The sequence below is a fragment of the Prosopis cineraria genome, unplaced genomic scaffold, assembly GCF_029017545.1.
Source record: "Prosopis cineraria cultivar Desert tree isolate PC_DT_omini unplaced genomic scaffold, ASM2901754v1 PC3, whole genome shotgun sequence".
NCBI lineage: Eukaryota > Viridiplantae > Streptophyta > Magnoliopsida > Fabales > Fabaceae > Prosopis > Prosopis cineraria.
In genome coordinates, this window is record NW_026555334.1 from 41,011,818 (window position 1) to 41,030,928 (window position 19,111).

General features: G+C 32.2%; 1 protein-coding gene across 1 annotated transcript; it reads left to right on the top strand.

The window, feature by feature from the left end:
* The first annotated feature begins 12,631 nt into the window (after positions 1 to 12,631).
* On the top strand, positions 12,632 to 17,821 carry LOC129307363 (DEAD-box ATP-dependent RNA helicase 38-like). Its single transcript, XM_054948297.1, has 8 exons — positions 12,632 to 13,010; positions 13,398 to 13,691; positions 13,765 to 13,992; positions 14,516 to 14,581; positions 16,198 to 16,602; positions 16,703 to 16,826; positions 17,247 to 17,332; positions 17,503 to 17,821. The coding sequence occupies exons 1-8, from the start codon at positions 12,774 to 12,776 to the stop codon at positions 17,563 to 17,565; spliced, it is 1,503 nt and encodes a 500-aa protein (XP_054804272.1). The 5' UTR covers positions 12,632 to 12,773; the 3' UTR covers positions 17,566 to 17,821.
* Positions 17,822 to 19,111: the final 1,290 nt, after the last annotated feature.

The window sequence follows — 19,111 nt, forward strand, 5'->3', positions numbered from 1 at the left end:
TTTTTTTAATTTCAAAAATAATTATGATACTTAGTCAATTTTCTTAGATTATATGAATTGATTATTTTCACTTATATTTGAGGAAAAGCAGAATTTTTATCTTTATAATTTCATCAAGTTTTGTTTTTAGTCCTTGTAATTTTTTTAATATTTTTTAGTCTAATTCAAAAAATTGAGTGACATTTATTTTTAAATCTTTATAGTTTTTATTTTTTTTCAATTTTTTGATCTCTATAGAAATTAAAAATATTAAAAAAAATTATAAAAATTACAAATAAAATTGTATAAAATTATAGAAATCAAGAATTATGTTTTTCTCTGTATTTGAAAAATAGGAAGAGTAAGATTCTGGGCAGCCTAAAACTGCCTCAGCCAATAAAATTTGGATGCCATACAACTTACGAGTATAGTAAATTTTAAGGTTCAAATGCCTGTGATGTAAAAAGAATAGACGATACTTGATTACAATTTATAATTTTTTTATAATTTAATTATATTATATTTTGTTTAAATATCTTATTTAAAAAAATACCTCAGCCGCACATATTATATAATATATGAAAAATAAGTAAGGCTATTATAAATTTTATATTGATCTGTTTATTCAAATTCAAATTTAACTTGTGACAAGGAATATTTGCTGGAAAGTATAAACTAAACTTTATGCAATTCTTGCGTTTTTTTCGCCAACTCCGAGAGAACAGTCGGGCCCTACTCTGTTTGTTACACAGCAGAATAATTTGGACAGAATCAGAAACTGTGGTGCAGTGTGCGTGGAGACCGCTACCAGCCTGACACGAACTTGGATTTATCGATGATATTATAAGGAATAAGTATTCTTATCCCTAAATTATATATAAAGGTATATAAATAATTTTAAATTTAATTAAAATTAATTTTATCTCTTAATTTTAAAATTTTAACTCTTTCATACCCTTGGCATTAATTACCTACTAGCAGGGTCCATATCAATTTTTAAAGTATTTTTAATAAAAAATATAAGAGTATGACTTACTTTATAATTTATAATACACGCTTACCTCATCTCACTCCCCCCTCTCTCTTGTCTCCGCTCTCTCAATCTCCTTGTCTCCCTCTCCTCTTCTCTTCTCTCTCTCTCACCCTTTTTCTCTCTCTAAGCTTCGTCCCTTAAGGATGTGTTTGGTTCAAGGAAATGGGAGGAGGGAGGGGGAGAGGAAGGAGAGGAGAGCTCTCCCCCAATTTGGAGGGTAAGGGAAAAAAATTTTAAAAATTTTCTCTCCCCCAACCAAACACACCCTAAATGTGCTTGGTCGGCATAGGCGCAATGCACTGATATTAAGGTGTGGCATCTAAAGCACCCAAACACATAAAGAAGCATCAGGAGGGGTTATAAGGTGTGAACACCCCATTTTCTTCGAGCTCCCACAAAAATGAATGAATAAACAAGAAAAAAAATTGAGAAGCCTTTTTAATAAAATAATAAAAAATGAAATTAAATGAAAAAATTTCTCCAAATTGTGCTTTGATGAGTTTTCAATTAGAGAAAGTCAAATAAAAATTTAATTCCTAAAATTGTGCCTTGATTTAAAATGCTAAAAGTCAAATAAAATTAATCACATAATTTAATTTGATAGGATTCAACCATGAAAGTTGAAAGCCCTAATTCTCATCCATAAAAGGGTGAAGATCGGGGTGAAAAAGGGGCAAAAAAGAGGAGGCAGCAAATAAAGGAGTTTGAGAGAATTTGCTTTTGTGAATTAATTTCCTTGTGAGATTTTGTGAATCTCCGTAAGAATTTCAATTTGATTTTTTTAAAAAAAAATCCCTTCTCAAATAAGGGAATAAGTCTTTTTTTAAAAAAAATTAAAAGATATCAATCCAATTAAAAAAATTTTAAAATGAAAATCCTTTTTTTCTCAAAAATAGTAACAAACTTACACGCATCTTTACTTTCGAACTACATTGGCTTTAATCCATTTAAAGGGTACGTACGTCCTAGGATTGTATCATAGGTCAAATCTAACTTGTAAATAAATAATATTTTTTAGTTATAATTTTCTTCTTTTTTATTAATTATGGGTAATTAAATTTCATTTAAGGTCATATTAATTTTGTTTAGTCAACTTAGGATAACCGTTCTCAAGGATAGGTAATGTGGGGTGCCTAACACCTTCTTTATGCACAGTCGACTCCCTAACCCTATTCTAGTTATTATAGACTGTTTTATTTTTTAAAAGTTTCTAAAATTATCCTTTTAAAATTTTGGTAGCGACTCCTAGATTTATTGATTTCCCTTTCCAAGAAGATCACGATCCAGGTGTGACTCAAGGCACTTGGAAAAGATGTCCGCATGGTATGGTGATGGAGGCAATCTATAGGTAGGTGATAGCAGGAAACCTACGTTCTTATTCACTGTTAGGAGAGCATCGCAACAAATGATAATTTCATATAATCTCTTTTGACCTACTTGGTAGACATTGCCTTCACTGCTCCTATACCCGTCGACACTATCTCTTAAGCAAGTGTGTTAACCTCTGAAAGTTCATGTTATTTCATCACGTTTTTCTTAGATTATAATCCATTTTGGTTTAATTGTATATGTTTTTATTGCCCAAATTAGAAAAATATGCATTTTATTTTGAGCTTGTATTCTTGACTTTAATTTGATATTTTCAGCCTAATTTCATGTTATTCTGATTGAAGTTTTGATTAGAAGTATTTCTGGAGCTTTGTGGATATTTTTGGAAGGCTTTTGAATGAAAAAATCAAGAGCAAAATGAATGAATTTTGTTATCTGTAAAAACAGTATAAAACTGCCAAAGTCACTCCAAAGTCGTGACTTTCGTTCGCGACTTTCGTCGCTATTAGAAAAATGTTGCATTTCATTTATTAGAAATTAGTTGCTAGGATATATATAAGTTGAGAGCTCGACCAAGAATGCATGCTTCAGACTTTTAGACACTTTTAGAGCTTCGTTGTGCTAGGGTTTGGGCATTAAAAAAGTTGGGATAAGAGATTGAAGCTTTGAAGACATTTGGAGCTCGTTTTCTTCGATTTTTCTATTCCTCTTCCCTTTCCTCTCTTGTAATCTGAAATGTGTCTACTCATTTTGTATGTTTGTAGCTTGTGGATGATTATGAGTAGTTAAACCATTTGTTCTAGGATTATTTGGAACCCTTGTATCGATTAACACTTCCTCTCTTTTTGTAATTAATGATATATATGTATTTATTTTACTCTTTCTTTAATGCTTCTACATGATTGACCACCATTTAGATGTTGAGTTCACTTAATTGTTGCTTGAGAGGGCTAGGTTGAGTGTAGAACTTGGGTAAAATTGTGTAAGAATTTGATATTTGCATGTTGAATGGATGGTTTTGCTAGTAAGATAGAGATATACTTGCTAGCCTTACATAACTACATTAGGGTTGGTGTTTAAAGTTGAGTTTTATTAATTGTAATAAGAGATTGTGCGATCAATTTAATTTCATAATTTGAGAGAGCTTGTCCAAGTATTTTTAGAATCCTAAGTTAGTACTTATTTTCATTAAAAGCATTTATGAGAGGAGATAATTTTGGTGTCAAGAAATGTAAGGAGAAAATAATTCTAGGTCATAATTTGTGTTTGAAGTTTGTGAATCAATTACTTTCTTTATTTTCTAGTATTAGTTTCATTTGCAAATCATTTTTACCTAACTATGTATAGCTCAACTTGATCGAATTTGCTTAGTCTTTTGCTTAATCATTATTTTTGAACAAATCCTCGAGGGAACAATACTTTACTTTCATTATATTACTTGCTACTACCCGTGCACTTGCAGTGAGCAACAAAGTGCGTGTAATTTGGTTGCAACATATATCTAGGTACAACTACTGCATTGTTTGATACTTCAATGAGAACTTCTTTGAGAAGGTGATGATGAGCTTGTTGTGGTCCATGGCAGGTGTGATGGAGATGTCAAATTCAACAGAGTAGAAAAAGGTAGAGAGTTACACAAGGAGTCTGATAGGACAAGTGATGAAGGAGACAAAGGAATTGAGTGCATGAGGAGGGTTTAATTTGGGAGGTAGAAGAAGAAGGTATGGATAAGGAGGGTTTACTGGTTAGAGCATGTTACTCTCACTTGTCAAGTCCTAAGTTTAAAACCATGATGCTATCTTGATCTTCATCATCATTCATTCCTCCCTCTCTCCTTCACTCACTCACTCTCTCTCTCTCTCTTCATTTTTTAAATGTTTTTTCACCCTCTCCCCTTTCCCCGCTTTCTTTCTCTGTCCACATTGTAACAAACCTCTTAGAACTCTATGAATGTCATGCTCATGCTTAGGTAGAGAGAGATTGTGAAGAGGAGAGTTAGAAATATTTTTATATTGTAAAATATTTAAAATGAATTGTGGGACCCATAGTTAAATATTTTATAATAAACAATATTTAAAAAATAAAATAAGGGAACCCACTTAATGAAAAAATAACATCAAGGTAAATGGATGATTGAATTTCTATACTTGAGGGATAAAATTAATCCTTAGTTAATTTTAAGGTCTTTCTCCAACATTCAATGGAGGGTAAAAGAGGAACTTTGCTATGAAAAATTATTAATGTGGCTTTAAATAGAAACCAAAAAAATTCTCTCTCTGTTCTATAAATAAAATTGAAGGAAGTATTTTTAAATAGTATTCCACCTACCCTAAATTATACTTCTCACTTACAAGTCACTTCGATATGCTTTACAAATTCTATCTAAAAATTTAATAAATTTTTACCTCTATTTTATAATAGGAAGGGTTAAAAGGCAAAAATGCTTTGAAACTTTTTCTCTAACGATGCCTGGCATTCTAAACTTTTTTTTCAAGCATTTTTGCTCTGGAAGTTTCAAAAAGAGACCATTTCGCCCCATCGTTGAATATGAGAAACATTGATTATTAATTAAAGTTTGATCAGGGCATTATACTATTTTGCCCTAATTTGTTTTTGCTTTTTTTTTCCTTTGCTTTGATTCGTTTGAGGAAAAAAAATTAAAGAATTCATTGAAGAATGAAATCAAAGACTAAACACAAAAAGAATGAGGGCAAAATATAAAAATATCTTTGGTCAAATTTTATTTTAACAATCAACATTTCTAACATTTACCGGTGGGGCAAAAATTCTTCAAAAAAGGTTTAGACTACAAGGTGCCTTAGAGAAAAAGTTTCAAGGCAGTCTTGCCCTTTAACTCTAACATGAACAAAAAGAAATATTTTTGATATTTTTTATAACATTTAATAAGAGGGGAAGGGCAATGATAAATATAAAAAATAGTAAAGTGCCCTACAAATATACCAAAAAAAATATTCTCTTTTTACCCTATAAATAGATAAAAAAAGTAAGGTACTTTTGAGAAAAATTTAATGTCTCAAAGTATAAGACACTTTAATAAAAATAATGTTTCATTAACTATGCTTTTTCAATATCACACTCTCAATTATATTCTCTCTATTTAATATTGTTTTATAAATAGATTATTAAGTGAAAGAAATTTTTAGAAAATATATTTAAAAAATTAGTTCTAAAATGTATTTAACAAGCTTTATCGACATGTGTGATTTTGTCTAAATTATTTTATAATTTGGGACAAAGGTGTTGAACATTGGTTTTGATAATAGCAAATTATAAAAGATTTTATTTAACAAGTATGTATCAAGTTAAAGAAAGGGAATTTGATGAGTAAACATGCTATTAAGCTTTAATCTCTAAATTTAATTTTTTCTAAGTATCATTGCTGGTATTGTCACTGTCCCTAATATCTAGACACTTCCTTTAATATTCGTTCTTCAAAACTTATGGATACTGCTTATAGTGTTTCTTCACTATCGGTAGTAAGGTGGCTATATGCCTTTTCTTTTTTTAAAAAAGAGCCAATTTTATTAATCACAAAAAAAAATTACAAGCACTAATAGTTAAAGCCAAAGAACACTAAAAAAACCCAAAATATAATGTAACACACAATGTAATACACGTAAGATGACTCTACCTATACTTGAACGTCACTAATCATATTGATTCACTTGGCTTTCAACAAGCTTTACAAAGTCACTTATAGTATTAATCATTCAATACTGGTACTGCTATCATTTATGAGGTCTTGTTTCACCACTCATATTCCCAAATCTTGGTCTTATTGAATTAATCATTCCTATCCACTTCCAAGAGTTGTTATGTTTTATTGTTAACCTAAAACCATTTTAAACACACCCTTAGGTAGATTTAAACACATGTTGATTTTAAATTATTATATTCTACTTGTATTGCATCCACTCTATTGGTATTCTTTTTACCAATTTTTTATCAGAGCATTAAATGTATTTAGCTATTCATTACTTATCTTGTTACGAGTGATAAACTCCGCCGTGAAGCATTGAGCAACACCTTCATTTCTAGAGAAATTTAGAGAAAAGAAGCTCGACACTCTAACAGCTAATTGAATAAGTCTAATAGATCTTTCAACCTCTTCGAGTATAAATAGGCTTATTTACAAAGATAGAGGTAGAGGAGTTAAATGTGTGAGCTATTTTATTCATTGTTTACCAACATTTTGCTATTCCATTTATTATATTTGCATTTCATTAATTGTAAGTTAATTCTTTTAAGAGAGTATTTGTTGTAATAGACATCTATCCATGTTTTTTATACTTGAAAATAGAGGACTTAAGCTCAAGGGGATTAAGTAGGGATAATCATTATAGTTATAAGGGGAACTAATATAGACTTAGTGTTCAGAATTGTACTAAGGCAACCAATAGCTTAAATTAATCTTGGTGGACTTATTAATGGAAAAAATCTCAAGTAAAGCTTAGGAATCAGATATAGGCTAGAGCGGTTGGATTTGAATAAAGATAATACTCATGCATTTATCTCTATTTCACTCTCAATATATTTGATGATGTTGTTCATTCTCTTATTTCAAGATGAAAATCATCTTCAATCACACCGAGGGCTGTTAGGGGACATGCAGTTGTCATCAAGCTTAGCGATAGGTTAAAGGTTAATGGTGGAGTGTTGGCTTTTATTGAGGGTGTGCTTGAGGCTCTTGCAAGAGTAAAATATTGAATATGGTGTAATAAAGGGGCCATTGACTTTTTTTTTCCCTCTAGGTAATGTTATGCAATTTGTTGCCATTTAGGAAGATATTTGCTTAAAATAGAGGGTTTCTCCTTCTTTTTATGATTGCTCAGAGCTAAGGCATTTGGATTTTGAGATTAGCATTGGGGAATTACAGGAAACAAGTAAGAGTTGTCTTTCAACAATGCCTTTGCAAATATATGACTAGAAAAAGAATCAATGATTGAGTATTCTGATGACTGTCGATGGACCTGTAATCGTTCCTTTTCCAAAGAGTAGACTCTTCCTGTTCCCATATTGAGTGGATAAGCATGATGACCTCGAGTAAAGTGGCAAGCTGTTGGCCCAAAAGAAGGGTTTTGATTAGGGCAGGTTTAATAAACTTCCTCTTGCATACTCCCTCTGTTTCTATTTATAAGAGAAACTATCATTTTAACTTATTTTTATATAAGTAAAATCACATTTTTTAATAAGCATTTATTACAAAAATTTTAAATTATTCTTTATAATTTCATCATTCATAGTTACGGGTGAAAATAGGTTAGGTAAAGTTAGGCTTTAGTCAAATAGGCCTGAGCCCAGCCTAAAACCTGAATAAGGCTTTTTTTCATAGCTCAAGCCTAAGTCTATCTAAAGCATGATCTAGCCTAAAAGCCTATTTAAAAGCCTGTTTAAAAATAAGTCTTTTAAATAAGCTCACATTTTAGTTTTAAAAGTCTCAAATATGCTTTATGACTATTATAATATACAATATATAACCTAACTTATTAACTACAATATACAATAATTGAAAGAACTTACCAATTATAATATAATATAACAATAAAATAACAATATTAATATTAATATATAAGTCTGATATGATTGAACATATAAGTAGGAATAAAAAAAGAATATATTGATTAAAAATCAAGTGGTGCAAATAATGTGTCTGTAATATACTACATAACATATCTATATATAGGCCGGCCTATTAGGCTCATAGGCCAAGCTTTGAAAAAATAAACATGACCTATTTAATTAAATAATCTTAATTAAAAGCTTGAGCCTATTTAGTAAGTAAGTTAGGGTAAATTTGAAATAAGTCAGACTGTAGGTCCTTATTAAAAACCTGACCTATTTCTATCCTTATTTATAGTTATAAGAAACAATTAATGAAGGATTGATTAATATAATTAACAAAGGGTATTATAATTCAATTCTTTTATTTTTAAACGCAGTTGTTATAATTAATTAATTTTTTTAAATTATGTGATATAGTTTTTTTTTATAAATAAAAACGGAGGGAGTATTATATTGTTCCCACAATTATTTATAAGGAATTACAATGGCGCCAAACGTTGATACAAAACGGTGTAACTGAATTTGATTCAGGTACGGTCAACGACACTAATTTATTTTGCTGCTTTGTGCTTTGGTTATAAAGAAAAGCAATCTTTTGAGTTTAAAATTCAAACTATTAACCCTCGCTTACGCCTACCCGAGTTCAAATCCGTAATTCGCGTGCTCGTGACTTTGCGTTAATCTGCATTTGAGCGATCACGAAGTAAAATAATTAAATAAACGAACAAGAGAATAGAAATATTCGGGCAGCAACTGCTACTAATAAACCTAAAAAAAATACAATAATTCGTACCGCACCGCCTATGCATTTATATATTATTTTATGTAGTTAATAATTTTCACAGGAAAAGCTTTTCTTGCGCAATGGGAATAAATTATCACTGTAAGGTACCACTGCCAATTTCAAAGTGCTATTCTGAATAACAAATGTGAGATCCAACTATCGAGGTACACAAATCTATAGAGACGTTTACATTTTTTTATCATCAACTATGCCAAGCTTGTTATAATTTTTTCCATAACCATTCAACTTCTAACACTATCAATTAATTTGAATTTGGTTTAACTCGTCCCAAACAAAAAGGCGAAACTTTTTTAAATGTTTTCTTTATTCACAGAGGCCAATCAAGAGGTCACATTGACAGTACTGCTTAAAAAAAAAACACGAAAATGTATGCAACAGTGATTAGAACCTAATCATAGTTAAGCTCTATCAAAATAGGAGCTGGTCTTTTGAGGGGGGATTTTTTTTTTGGGCGGATAAAGGAGGAGGATTGACACCCCATACATAACATAACAGCATACAAGATTTTGTTTTTTTTTTTTTTTTTGTGCCTCTAAAGACCGCATAAACATGGGGATTGACACCACAAACAGTGAATCTCCATCAGGGCCACTAAATGGCTTGGGATAGTATCTACGAAACTAAATTCATTCTCCTTACTGAAACTACCCTTGACGGGGTGATCAGCAACTCTGCAGATTCTTTTCTTTTCTTTTCTTTTCTTTTTTGTATAACTATTCGGTGTTTAAAGTTGACAGTCTGGACTAATCTGAATTCAAGCACTGTCAAAGCCTAAAAAGGATGGCTCTTCCAAGCATAGTTAAGGGAGCTTGAATCTCTTGTCATCTGAGCCAACTGGTAACCCCGTTGATTTCTCTAACTTTGAATAAACTGAAACTTAAGTTGCCAATTCCTAACTTTGAATCTCATAAAGTGTTGAAAATCACAGGCCCATTAATGGATGGACTCCAGTATTAGCCCACTTTCTGTGTAAGTCAATTTTAAGACCACCATTTTAGCCCAATCAGTCTCTACCAATCCATCTACGACAGCCACCAATCCACTGTTAATTAGCCATCGCAAAAAACGTTAGGACCCATTTGTTTAAGCTATTTTTAATGACAACATCATTTATTCTTTTTAAAAATTATTTTATGAATTTACATGATTTTGTTTAAAATTTTAAAAAAATCAGAATATGAAAGAAAAATATATTTTTTATTATTTTGAGAATGTATTTAGAATAATTTTAAAAAGTAATGTGAGGTGGTAAATGAGAGAGAATGCTATAAAACATGAAAATATACAAATATTATAAAATTTTAAAATAAATAACATATTTTTTTAATAAATAGATATTGGAAAAGATATGACTCAATTTGTAAATAATTAGTTAATAATTAATTTTGTATTGTAGCTAAACATAAAATAATATATGTTTTTTTATAAAAATTGTTATAAAATAATTTTTTATAAAATTTATAAAGTATCTAAAAATTGCTCTTTTATTTTAAATAAATATGTCCTTAATAGTATTTTTCAATCATTTTTCCGGTGATATAGTGTTTGACATTAGCATCCTCATACTTAAAGGGAGGAAAAGGAAAAGAAATGAAAAAGATGGGGGTGGCGGGGTGAAACAACATCCCATTGTTGCAAATATTGAACACTACAGCACGCAACAGAAAAGACTGATGCAAGCCAAGCAATAATTTAGAGTTGATATTATGGCTCGAGAGAATGACAATAAAAATTTATCAAAATGTATAGATGCCAATTAGGTTTTTTAAAATGTCATAATTTTTAAAAGTCTCTTAGTATTTTTTTGATATCAATAAGTTTAGCTTAAATAATTAAATTGTCCCTTCTTTAAAATAAAAAATAACAAGTTCATGTGGTTGGAATTTTTTATTTAATTATTATGATTTATAAAATGAAAATTGTGATTGCTTCAACAAAAGTTGTAACTAATTATTTTTAAAATTTAAACTTTAATGATAAAAAAAATTTTACATAAGAAATTAAAATTTTTTATTTAGTTCTTGCAATTCACATAATAAAATTGTTAATACTTGAACAAAATTTGTGAGTGATTATTTTTGAGACTTGGACTTTAATTTTTGAATCACATAATTAAATTTGTGACTACTTAAATAAAAGTTACGATTGTGACTAATTATTTTTAAAACATGTTTATCAATCATGAAAAAATTTTTACGTGTAAAGTTATGATTTATTGTTTAATTTTTATAATTTATATAATAAAAATTGTAATTGCTTAAATAAAAGTTATGATTGAAAAAATAAAGTCAAACTTATTATTTTTATTTTAAATAAAAGATAATTTAATCATTCAATTTAAAATTATTAATATCAGAAAAGTCTTAAAATTTTTTGAAAAATTATAATATTTTAATGAATCTAATTATTTTATCCATAGATGTCATTACCATTTTCCCATATGATGTATGCAGGAGTACTTGAGACTGAACAGCTTTTGAACATTAACATAAAGCTCCTGCTCCCAACCCTAAGAGTGCTAAGGATAGCTTGTAGGTGATTTGCGTCATTATTCAAAGAATTCAACCACACGCTCAATTCTTAAGTGAAATCAACGCAGTAAATGATGGAAAATTAAAAGAATTCAGCAACATGGTAAAAATATAAAATAGGAAATGTAAACAGTCTTACAAATCAAATACTGAAATAAAAATAGGAAACCAAACAAAACTAAGTCTCAATCGAATGAGGAGAACCACGCATTAGATCTTTGATGCGCCTCTTATACTCCAGAAACATATTTAACAAGCAATGAATTAATTAGGTTTGGGTTTTCACAAACATATTTAATACACGATGGATCTACAAAATAAAAAAGAGACAACATTAGTACATTACAATATGAGAATGGCAAATCAATCTTGTAGTTATTATTATTGATTATTGATTCTTTTAAATACTTGAAAATATTGATTATTCTCTAGTTTGAAGTTTTGATTCCTCTTTACTAAAGAATACTCCCTTCATTTAAAAATATAAATTATTTTTAAAAAAATTAAATATTAAAAAATGTAAGCCATTTTCAGTCTTTCGATGTGTAATCATTATTTTTTTTTCAAAAATATTTCTATTGATAATGACTTTATATTTATTATAGGGTAGTTAATAGGGGTAAATATAAAAAGATAAAATTAGTTTGAAAATAGGTAATTACTTTATTAGAGGTGAGTTTCGATAAAAGATGCCTTATATTTTTAAACAAAGGGAGTATTTTTTTCCTTAAATCCACCTAAATCCAATCTCTTGGTTTGAAAATCAAATGCCTTCTTCCCTTGTTACAACCAATCATAAAATAATATTTGTTTTTTAATAAAATTTTTATAAAATAAATCTCTTTTTATCAAATTTATAAATCATCTAAAGTTTATTTTTATTTTAAATAAACGGTCCTTGATAGTATTTCTTCAATAACTTTTCCGGCAATATAATTTTTTACATTAATATCCTCACACTTAAAGTAAGAAAAGAACAGAAATAAAAAAGTTTTGTGGATAACCGCATATTGCATTCAAAAAGCCCTGCAAGATGAGCAAAGAGTAGAGCAGCTTATCAAGATGGAAACCTCCGAAGGACAACTATTAATTTTTACCAGATAAGAACATGTAAAAAATATATTAATGCCAGACTTATTCATATCCTATCATTTTTTACTATTTAACATTACTTGCTTTTTTTCCCTTTTTTTGCCAGAATATTTTTCGTATTACACTAAATCTAAAATCTTCTATAATGCAATTGGCATGCGAATAATGATACTTGTGGTTTTATTTTATGAATGTGCGGGAGGATATTTTCACAGAACACGTGCCAAAAAAAAAAAAAAAAGTTGAGAAAGACGAGGGTCATTCTAGCAAATCCATCCTTCACATTCCGCACTAGCCCAAGGGTCCTGCTGCGCTGCTACATTATTTTACAATCTGGGATTGTTTAACCCCGCAAATCTTGTTCAGCGCTTTCTCTCTCGATCCACGCTTAGTCCCCTTCTTGTACTTCGCACACTCTGCTATGGCGGAATCAGCATCTGGTGACTCCTCCAACACAACTCCGACTCCGGAGAGCAAACCAGCGGCTACCGAGCGTAAAAGTTGCGCAGATGAAGCTGAGGAAGAAGTTCTACCAGAAACGAATGCGGGCTTCGGTTCATCATCAGCCTCCTCGCTTAACGTTGACAAATTAGCCATAGACGAGAATAAGAAGACTACTAAGTTCTTGGACGAACCGGAGGACTCCAACATACAAGCGGTACAGTCTTTCTAACTACGCTTTGTTTCATCGTAGGTGTTCTTATATCCCAGCAAAACTAATCACGGGATTTAATGCCATCCTTCAGAACTCCCTTTTGAGAAACTGACTATGATCCAGGCTAAATTTTATGAATTTCTGCCTTTCACTTAGTTTCTCAAAGAGGAATTATGGTTTTTCTGCTAGCTGTTCTTTGTCCTTTTTTTTTTGGTACCAGAACAGCTGTTCTTTGTCTTGAAATTATCGGATTGGGGAAGTGCTCCCCTTTCTTTCAACCCCCAACAATATTTGGTTGGTAAATGCAATCCATTTTTTTTTTTTTTTATGGTAGCTCATTGTTGCTGGGCAAGGACTTCCTATGGAACTTGAGGTTTAAATTTGATGTAGGTTACATCTGGTGATACTCCATATACGTCAGCGAGCACCTTTGAAGATTTGAATCTCTCTCCAGAGCTGCTAAAAGGACTGTATGTTGAGATGAAATTTCAGAAGCCTAGCAAAATTCAAGCTATCAGTTTGCCGATGATCTTGAGCCCTCCTTTTAAGGATCTGATTGCACAGGCACATAATGGTTCAGGCAAGACAACATGTTTTGTGCTAGGGATGCTAAGTCGCGTTGACCACAAGCTGAAGGCTCCTCAAGCTCTTTGCATTTGTCCAACGAGAGAATTAGCTATTCAGGTAAGGTTCTGTGCTTTTCATTCTTTATGGAAAACGTGTTTATGTAGTTTAAGGGTATTTACTAAAATGCCAGAACACGGAAGTTCTTCGGAAGATGGGGAAATACACTGGCATTGGTTCAGAATGTGCCATACCAGCAGATAGCAGAGATTCTATTCCAATAGCAAAACGGGCACCTATCATGGCACAAGTAGTGATCGGGACTCCTGGAACAATCAAAAAGTGGATGTCATTTAAGAAACTGAGTGCATCCAGATTAAATATTCTGGTCTTTGATGAGGCTGATCAAATGCTTGCAGAGGTAATTTTTGTACACCAGTGAAATTTTGATGTTGTTCTATGATACGTTGAAGCTTCATGGTTGTCTGAACTATGTTTGCCGATTTCCTGTCACGCTTACTGTAAGTATAATTGCAATGCATTGGAGATTAGTAATATTTCCGTAGATCAGAAATTAACATTTTAGTATACCGATCATTCTATTCTTATAACCATCAACATCATTTAACAATAAAATGCCTCTAAACCACTTGGCTCAACTTCCGTTACCTTGTATTAACAAGTTCAGTAGAGATCAAAGAGCATAGTCTAAGGTTCTGGGAATTTGGGTTTTTTGAATTAATCGTGCACATATATTTAAATATCATTGGTTCTAGCCATTAAATATGCTCCTAGATGGGTCCCTAAGTCGCACAGAGTTTGGGAAATAAAACTCATTGTAAATTCTAAATAACAAGCGAACAGTGTGACTAGCTATGATTTTATATTATATATTCATGCATTGATGCTCCATTTTATTAATTATTGACATTGTTCTTTTGCAGGATGGTTTTAAAGATGATTCTTTGAGGATAATGAAAGATATAGAGAGAGTCAATGCTAACTGTCAGGTTTGTCAAATACTCTGTCCCGTACTTGCTCGGATGCATGACATGCCCATCCATTGTGTGCCCATAGATGTGAAGATGTAGTTTAGTGGCACTTATGCACACCTTTTCAGGTGTAGCACCTCTCATGCTCCTTTTGTCCTTCTAGAACTGGTAAACCACTTTCAAATTAGGAAGTAAAACAATACATTTTGTCTTTTCATTAAAACACAGTTTTACTTCAAAAACTATGACCCAGTTTGTGGATTATTTGACATAACAATGCTTCCCCCTTTTCCTGTGTAAGGATAAAATCTTTCTGATTGATGCCAATAGGTATAATAAAAATTGAATGTAAATGAAATGGGAATATAGTTGTTAGATATGAGGCTGTCTATTTGTGAAGAACCGTAGCATTTATGATAAGGGACGCAGAAGCAGAATGATGTTAGGTTAGGGACAGAACCCTGAAACATAACAAAACCACAAGAACAAAAGGAAAGGGATGAAATTTATGAAGAAAACGAAGAAAGAAATGAAAAACGAAGGGATAATGATCAAGAAGATAATCATCTAGAGCACCTCCCTCTGGAAATCTCAATCTTCAAAAATATCACAAGAGTTGTGTTTCTCACACGGGATGCCACCACAAAGCAATAAAGCTCACAAGAGTTATAAATTCTAAAATGAATAATTTCATTCAACTTTTCTTCTTTTACAAGAGGGAGCACGCCTAATATATACATAGGCTTATCAAGAAGACTATTTTTTAAAATTAAAACTCTAATTTCCTGATACTAAAAGGAAAAAGAAAATAATATAAAATAAGGGGGAAAATATTCAGCTATATAATTTAGGAGATGTGATTTTAAAATTATGGAATTACAAAACTTAAAAAATAATATAATTAATCCTAATTTTTGACTAGACTTAAAATAAAGAACTATGATTGCTCTTGCTCCTTAAGAAAGGGAGTTAACTAAAAAAACCACCAAATTAGGAAATAATTAAGGAGACAATCAAGGGATCATAAAGGACTCAAAATCATGCCACCCTTCACCTCTTGACTAGGGTTTCATGCCTCTTTACTTGCAAGAGGCTCCACTTATAGTTTTCTTTGCATTGGGCTTGGGATTGCACCTCTTGGGCTTAACTCTTCATGGATTTGGATTTTAAGCACATTATACATGCTTAGATACTCTCTTTTGGGCTTGAGAGGTGTGCTCCAATGCTTTTCAAGCTCTTGGACTTCTTGCACAAAAGTTAACAAGTCTTGCTTTATGTCTTTAGTTTGGACTCTTGTCATTGGGTCTCCAATATGTTGTAAAGAGTTTTTAGGCATGTTGGATTGGAATTGTTGTGCTCTTTGTGTTGTGCTCTTTTCATGTAACCATGCTCATGCTTGCCATCCTCAAGCTCTCCAAGCTTGCTTGCCATGTCATCAGTGTCATGGGATCTATCAATTTATGCTTGAATGATTGGTTTATTTGATATGTTACTATTTATGCTGGCATCATTGTGTTAGCTTGTGCGTGATTCAATTCAAATTTCATAACTTCTTTTCTTATCTTAAGAAATTTTTTAGACATTAATTAAGATCAGGATCTGACTTTTCATTGGCATGTACATCTTCCCTTCAGGTTCTTCTGTTTTCTGCTACATTTAATGAAATTGTCAAGAATTTTGTTTCAAGAACAGTTAAGAAGGATCATAATCAACTTTTTGTAAAGAAAGAAGAACTGTCTTTAGAGTCAGTGAAGCAATACAGGGTGAATTGTCTTGACGAACTCTCTAAGATTGAAGTGATCAAAGATTACATCTTTGAAATAGGTGAGAATGTGGGCCAAACAATTATATTTGTGCGCACAAGAAATAGTGCAAGCGTGTTGCATAAGGCACTTGCTGATCTGGGCTACGAGGTTACTTCCATTCAAGGCGCTCTTCAGCATGAGGAAAGAGATAAGATTGTCAAGGAGTTCAGAGATGGTTTGACTCAAGTGCTGATATCAACTGATGTTCTTGCCCGAGGCTTTGATCAACAACAGGTCCTGGATTTCTTCTATTATCTCACATACCTTTATGGGCATATTTTTCACTGATCTGCCTCTCAATGTCATAACATTCTTCCATTTCATTCCTGTTCAGGTTAATCTGGTTATTAATTATGATCTTCCAGTGAAACATACTGCTGAGTATACTCGTGAACAGGAGCCCGATTATGAGGTGTATTTGCACAGGGTTGGTAGGGCTGGACGTTTTGGGCGCAAGGGTAAGCTTGAAGTTCATTACTTTTTCTTATTAAAACTAGGGGAAAACACAATTATCAGTCCCCATAGTTTCATCGGGTTTTGGTTTTAGTTCTTGTAGTTTTTTTTAGTGTTTTCAGTTCTTATAGTTTCAGTAAGATTGGATGACGTTTGTTACTTAGATCCCTATAGTTTCAATTTTAGAGACTGAAAATGCTTGAAAAAAAATACAGGGACTAAAAACAAAATCTGTTAAAACTATAAGGATTAATGATTGTGTTTTTCTTTGAAACTACGCAAGAACTCAACTCATGCATTTTAGAATCTGATCTTTATCCTTCTAGTGTGAAAAGACTTCAAGTTTCCTTTAGGTCCTATTAAATTATGACATTTCATTTGAAATACGAAGTGTATTCCTCTGCTTATTTCACGTGATCATGCAGGGGCTGTGTTTAACCTTATATGTGGTGGAAGGGATGCAAATCTCATGGCGAAGATTGAGAAGCACTTTGGCACCCAAGTAACTGAGGTATGGTTTTGGATAATTGCAGTATTAATTTTATTGAATCTTGTTTTGCATGCAATGTCGACAGAATGTTGAATCTACAATTTTTCTACTGCGACTTGGTATTCTTGTTGCAAGTTATTAGTCTTGCATAATCTGATCACTTATTTTCTTGGTGTCTCTGTGGGAGGCAGGTCCGAGAAAAAAGCGCTGAAGACTATAAAGCAGTTCTTAGGGAGGCTGGTTTATTGCAATAATTTGAAGCTACAGTTGTTAACGGGAATCTAGAACCTTTTGTTGAATTTAAATTCACTTACCAGTGACTTCTCTTTTATTTATTTTTCAAAAAGGAATATATGGTATAGTGGTGGATACTGTCCTCCCAAATTTGTTTTAATAGTGTGTTTGCGATGGGGGTAATCTTCACTGAACTTGTACTCTCATTTTACCATTTCAGTGATGCAACTCTGAGTGGTACCGACCTCAAAAGAATCTCGTACACTTATTTTTTTATTTTTTATTTTTTTTGTACATATACAAGGAGAACCTGACTAGAAAACACAAATAAACCTGAATCACATTTACAGAGGAAATAATTTCTCCTTTCCCAAGTTTCTCTCTGGGCTAAGGGTTGACAAAAAGAAAGCGACAGATAACATTTTGGCCTCTAATTTAGAGGCCAAAGATTTCAGTAATCCAAGTCTTGAAGATGAGGCAAGGGAAATCTCAGTATGGCAGCAACGTCCAATAATTGGGCAAGCTGTTCTACGGATACGTGCATTGAGGTGCACACAGGCCTTCCCCCTTCTTTCACTAATTTTAGCAAATTCACGTATCTTGGCCCTGTCCTTGTCTCTGCATTCCATACAATTCATTCATTATCAGATGCATCTTGATAGCCATCATCTCATGCACAGCCTCCACGTTTTTCAGGCTCGAATCGCTCATCAACAATTCCCACAACTCTCTGAAAGCTCGAATCTCCAACCCACCCTCGCTGTTTTTGATCATGCTCATATCCTCTCATGAACTGCAAGTGCATTCTGCTTCCCATGCACATACTTGTTCATAATTGCGAATCAATTCTCAGTTCATCCCATTGCATAATTAGCATGCTAATACCTCGCCTTCTTCATCCGCACATTTTGAAGTGCCCAACAAAAAGGCTAATTGATTAACCTGCCCACAATCTTCAAGCATTGCCAATAAGAGAGACGAGAGAAAAAAAAATTAATTTTTTTTGACCAACAGATGAAAAATATCCCAGACATGCAAGTTTACATTGTTGTCAACGTCAGGTTCCAAAAACCATCTCTCCCACCGAACCAAAGGCGTTCTCATCATTTTCATGGCTACCATCTACTCCTCCAAGCCTCGTACGATCTTCGTCATCATTTTAATGGGCACCATCTCCTCATCCAAGTCTCTAATGCAAATTAAAGTCTTTGTCTTCAATCTTGATCCATGGCATCATTTGTAGTTTCTCTCTCTTCTACTTCCTTTCTTCTTCTTATGGTTTGCTTTATCCATGCCTCTCATCATCATCATTGTGAATCAAATTATTCTTCCTCCTGCTCCAACTCCAATAAGCTTTCTTTAGTAAAGGGTCTCTCATGGAGTTTCTACCATTCAAGCTACCTTCACCTTGGATCTCATCAGAAAACTCCTCCACAAGGTCTTCTTCGACGACATCGAGTTCGTTTGTTGCTCCGCACACACAACGAGTAACACTCTCATCAGAAACCACCCTTGTCCGTTCATGCTATCGGTTGCACCTCGGTGCACAAAGCCATCTGGAATTGT

Excerpts from the sequence above, each read along its gene's own strand:
- LOC129307363 (XM_054948297.1), top strand. The coding sequence starts at position 12,774 with ATGGCGGAATCAGCATCTGGTGACTCCTCCAACACAACTCCGACTCCG. Across the intron at positions 13,692-13,764 it reads CGAGAGAATTAGCTATTCAG|AACACGGAAGTTCTTCGGAA; the intron begins GTAAGGTTCTGT and ends CTAAAATGCCAG. Across the intron at positions 16,603-16,702 it reads GAGGCTTTGATCAACAACAG|GTTAATCTGGTTATTAATTA; the intron begins GTCCTGGATTTC and ends ATTCCTGTTCAG.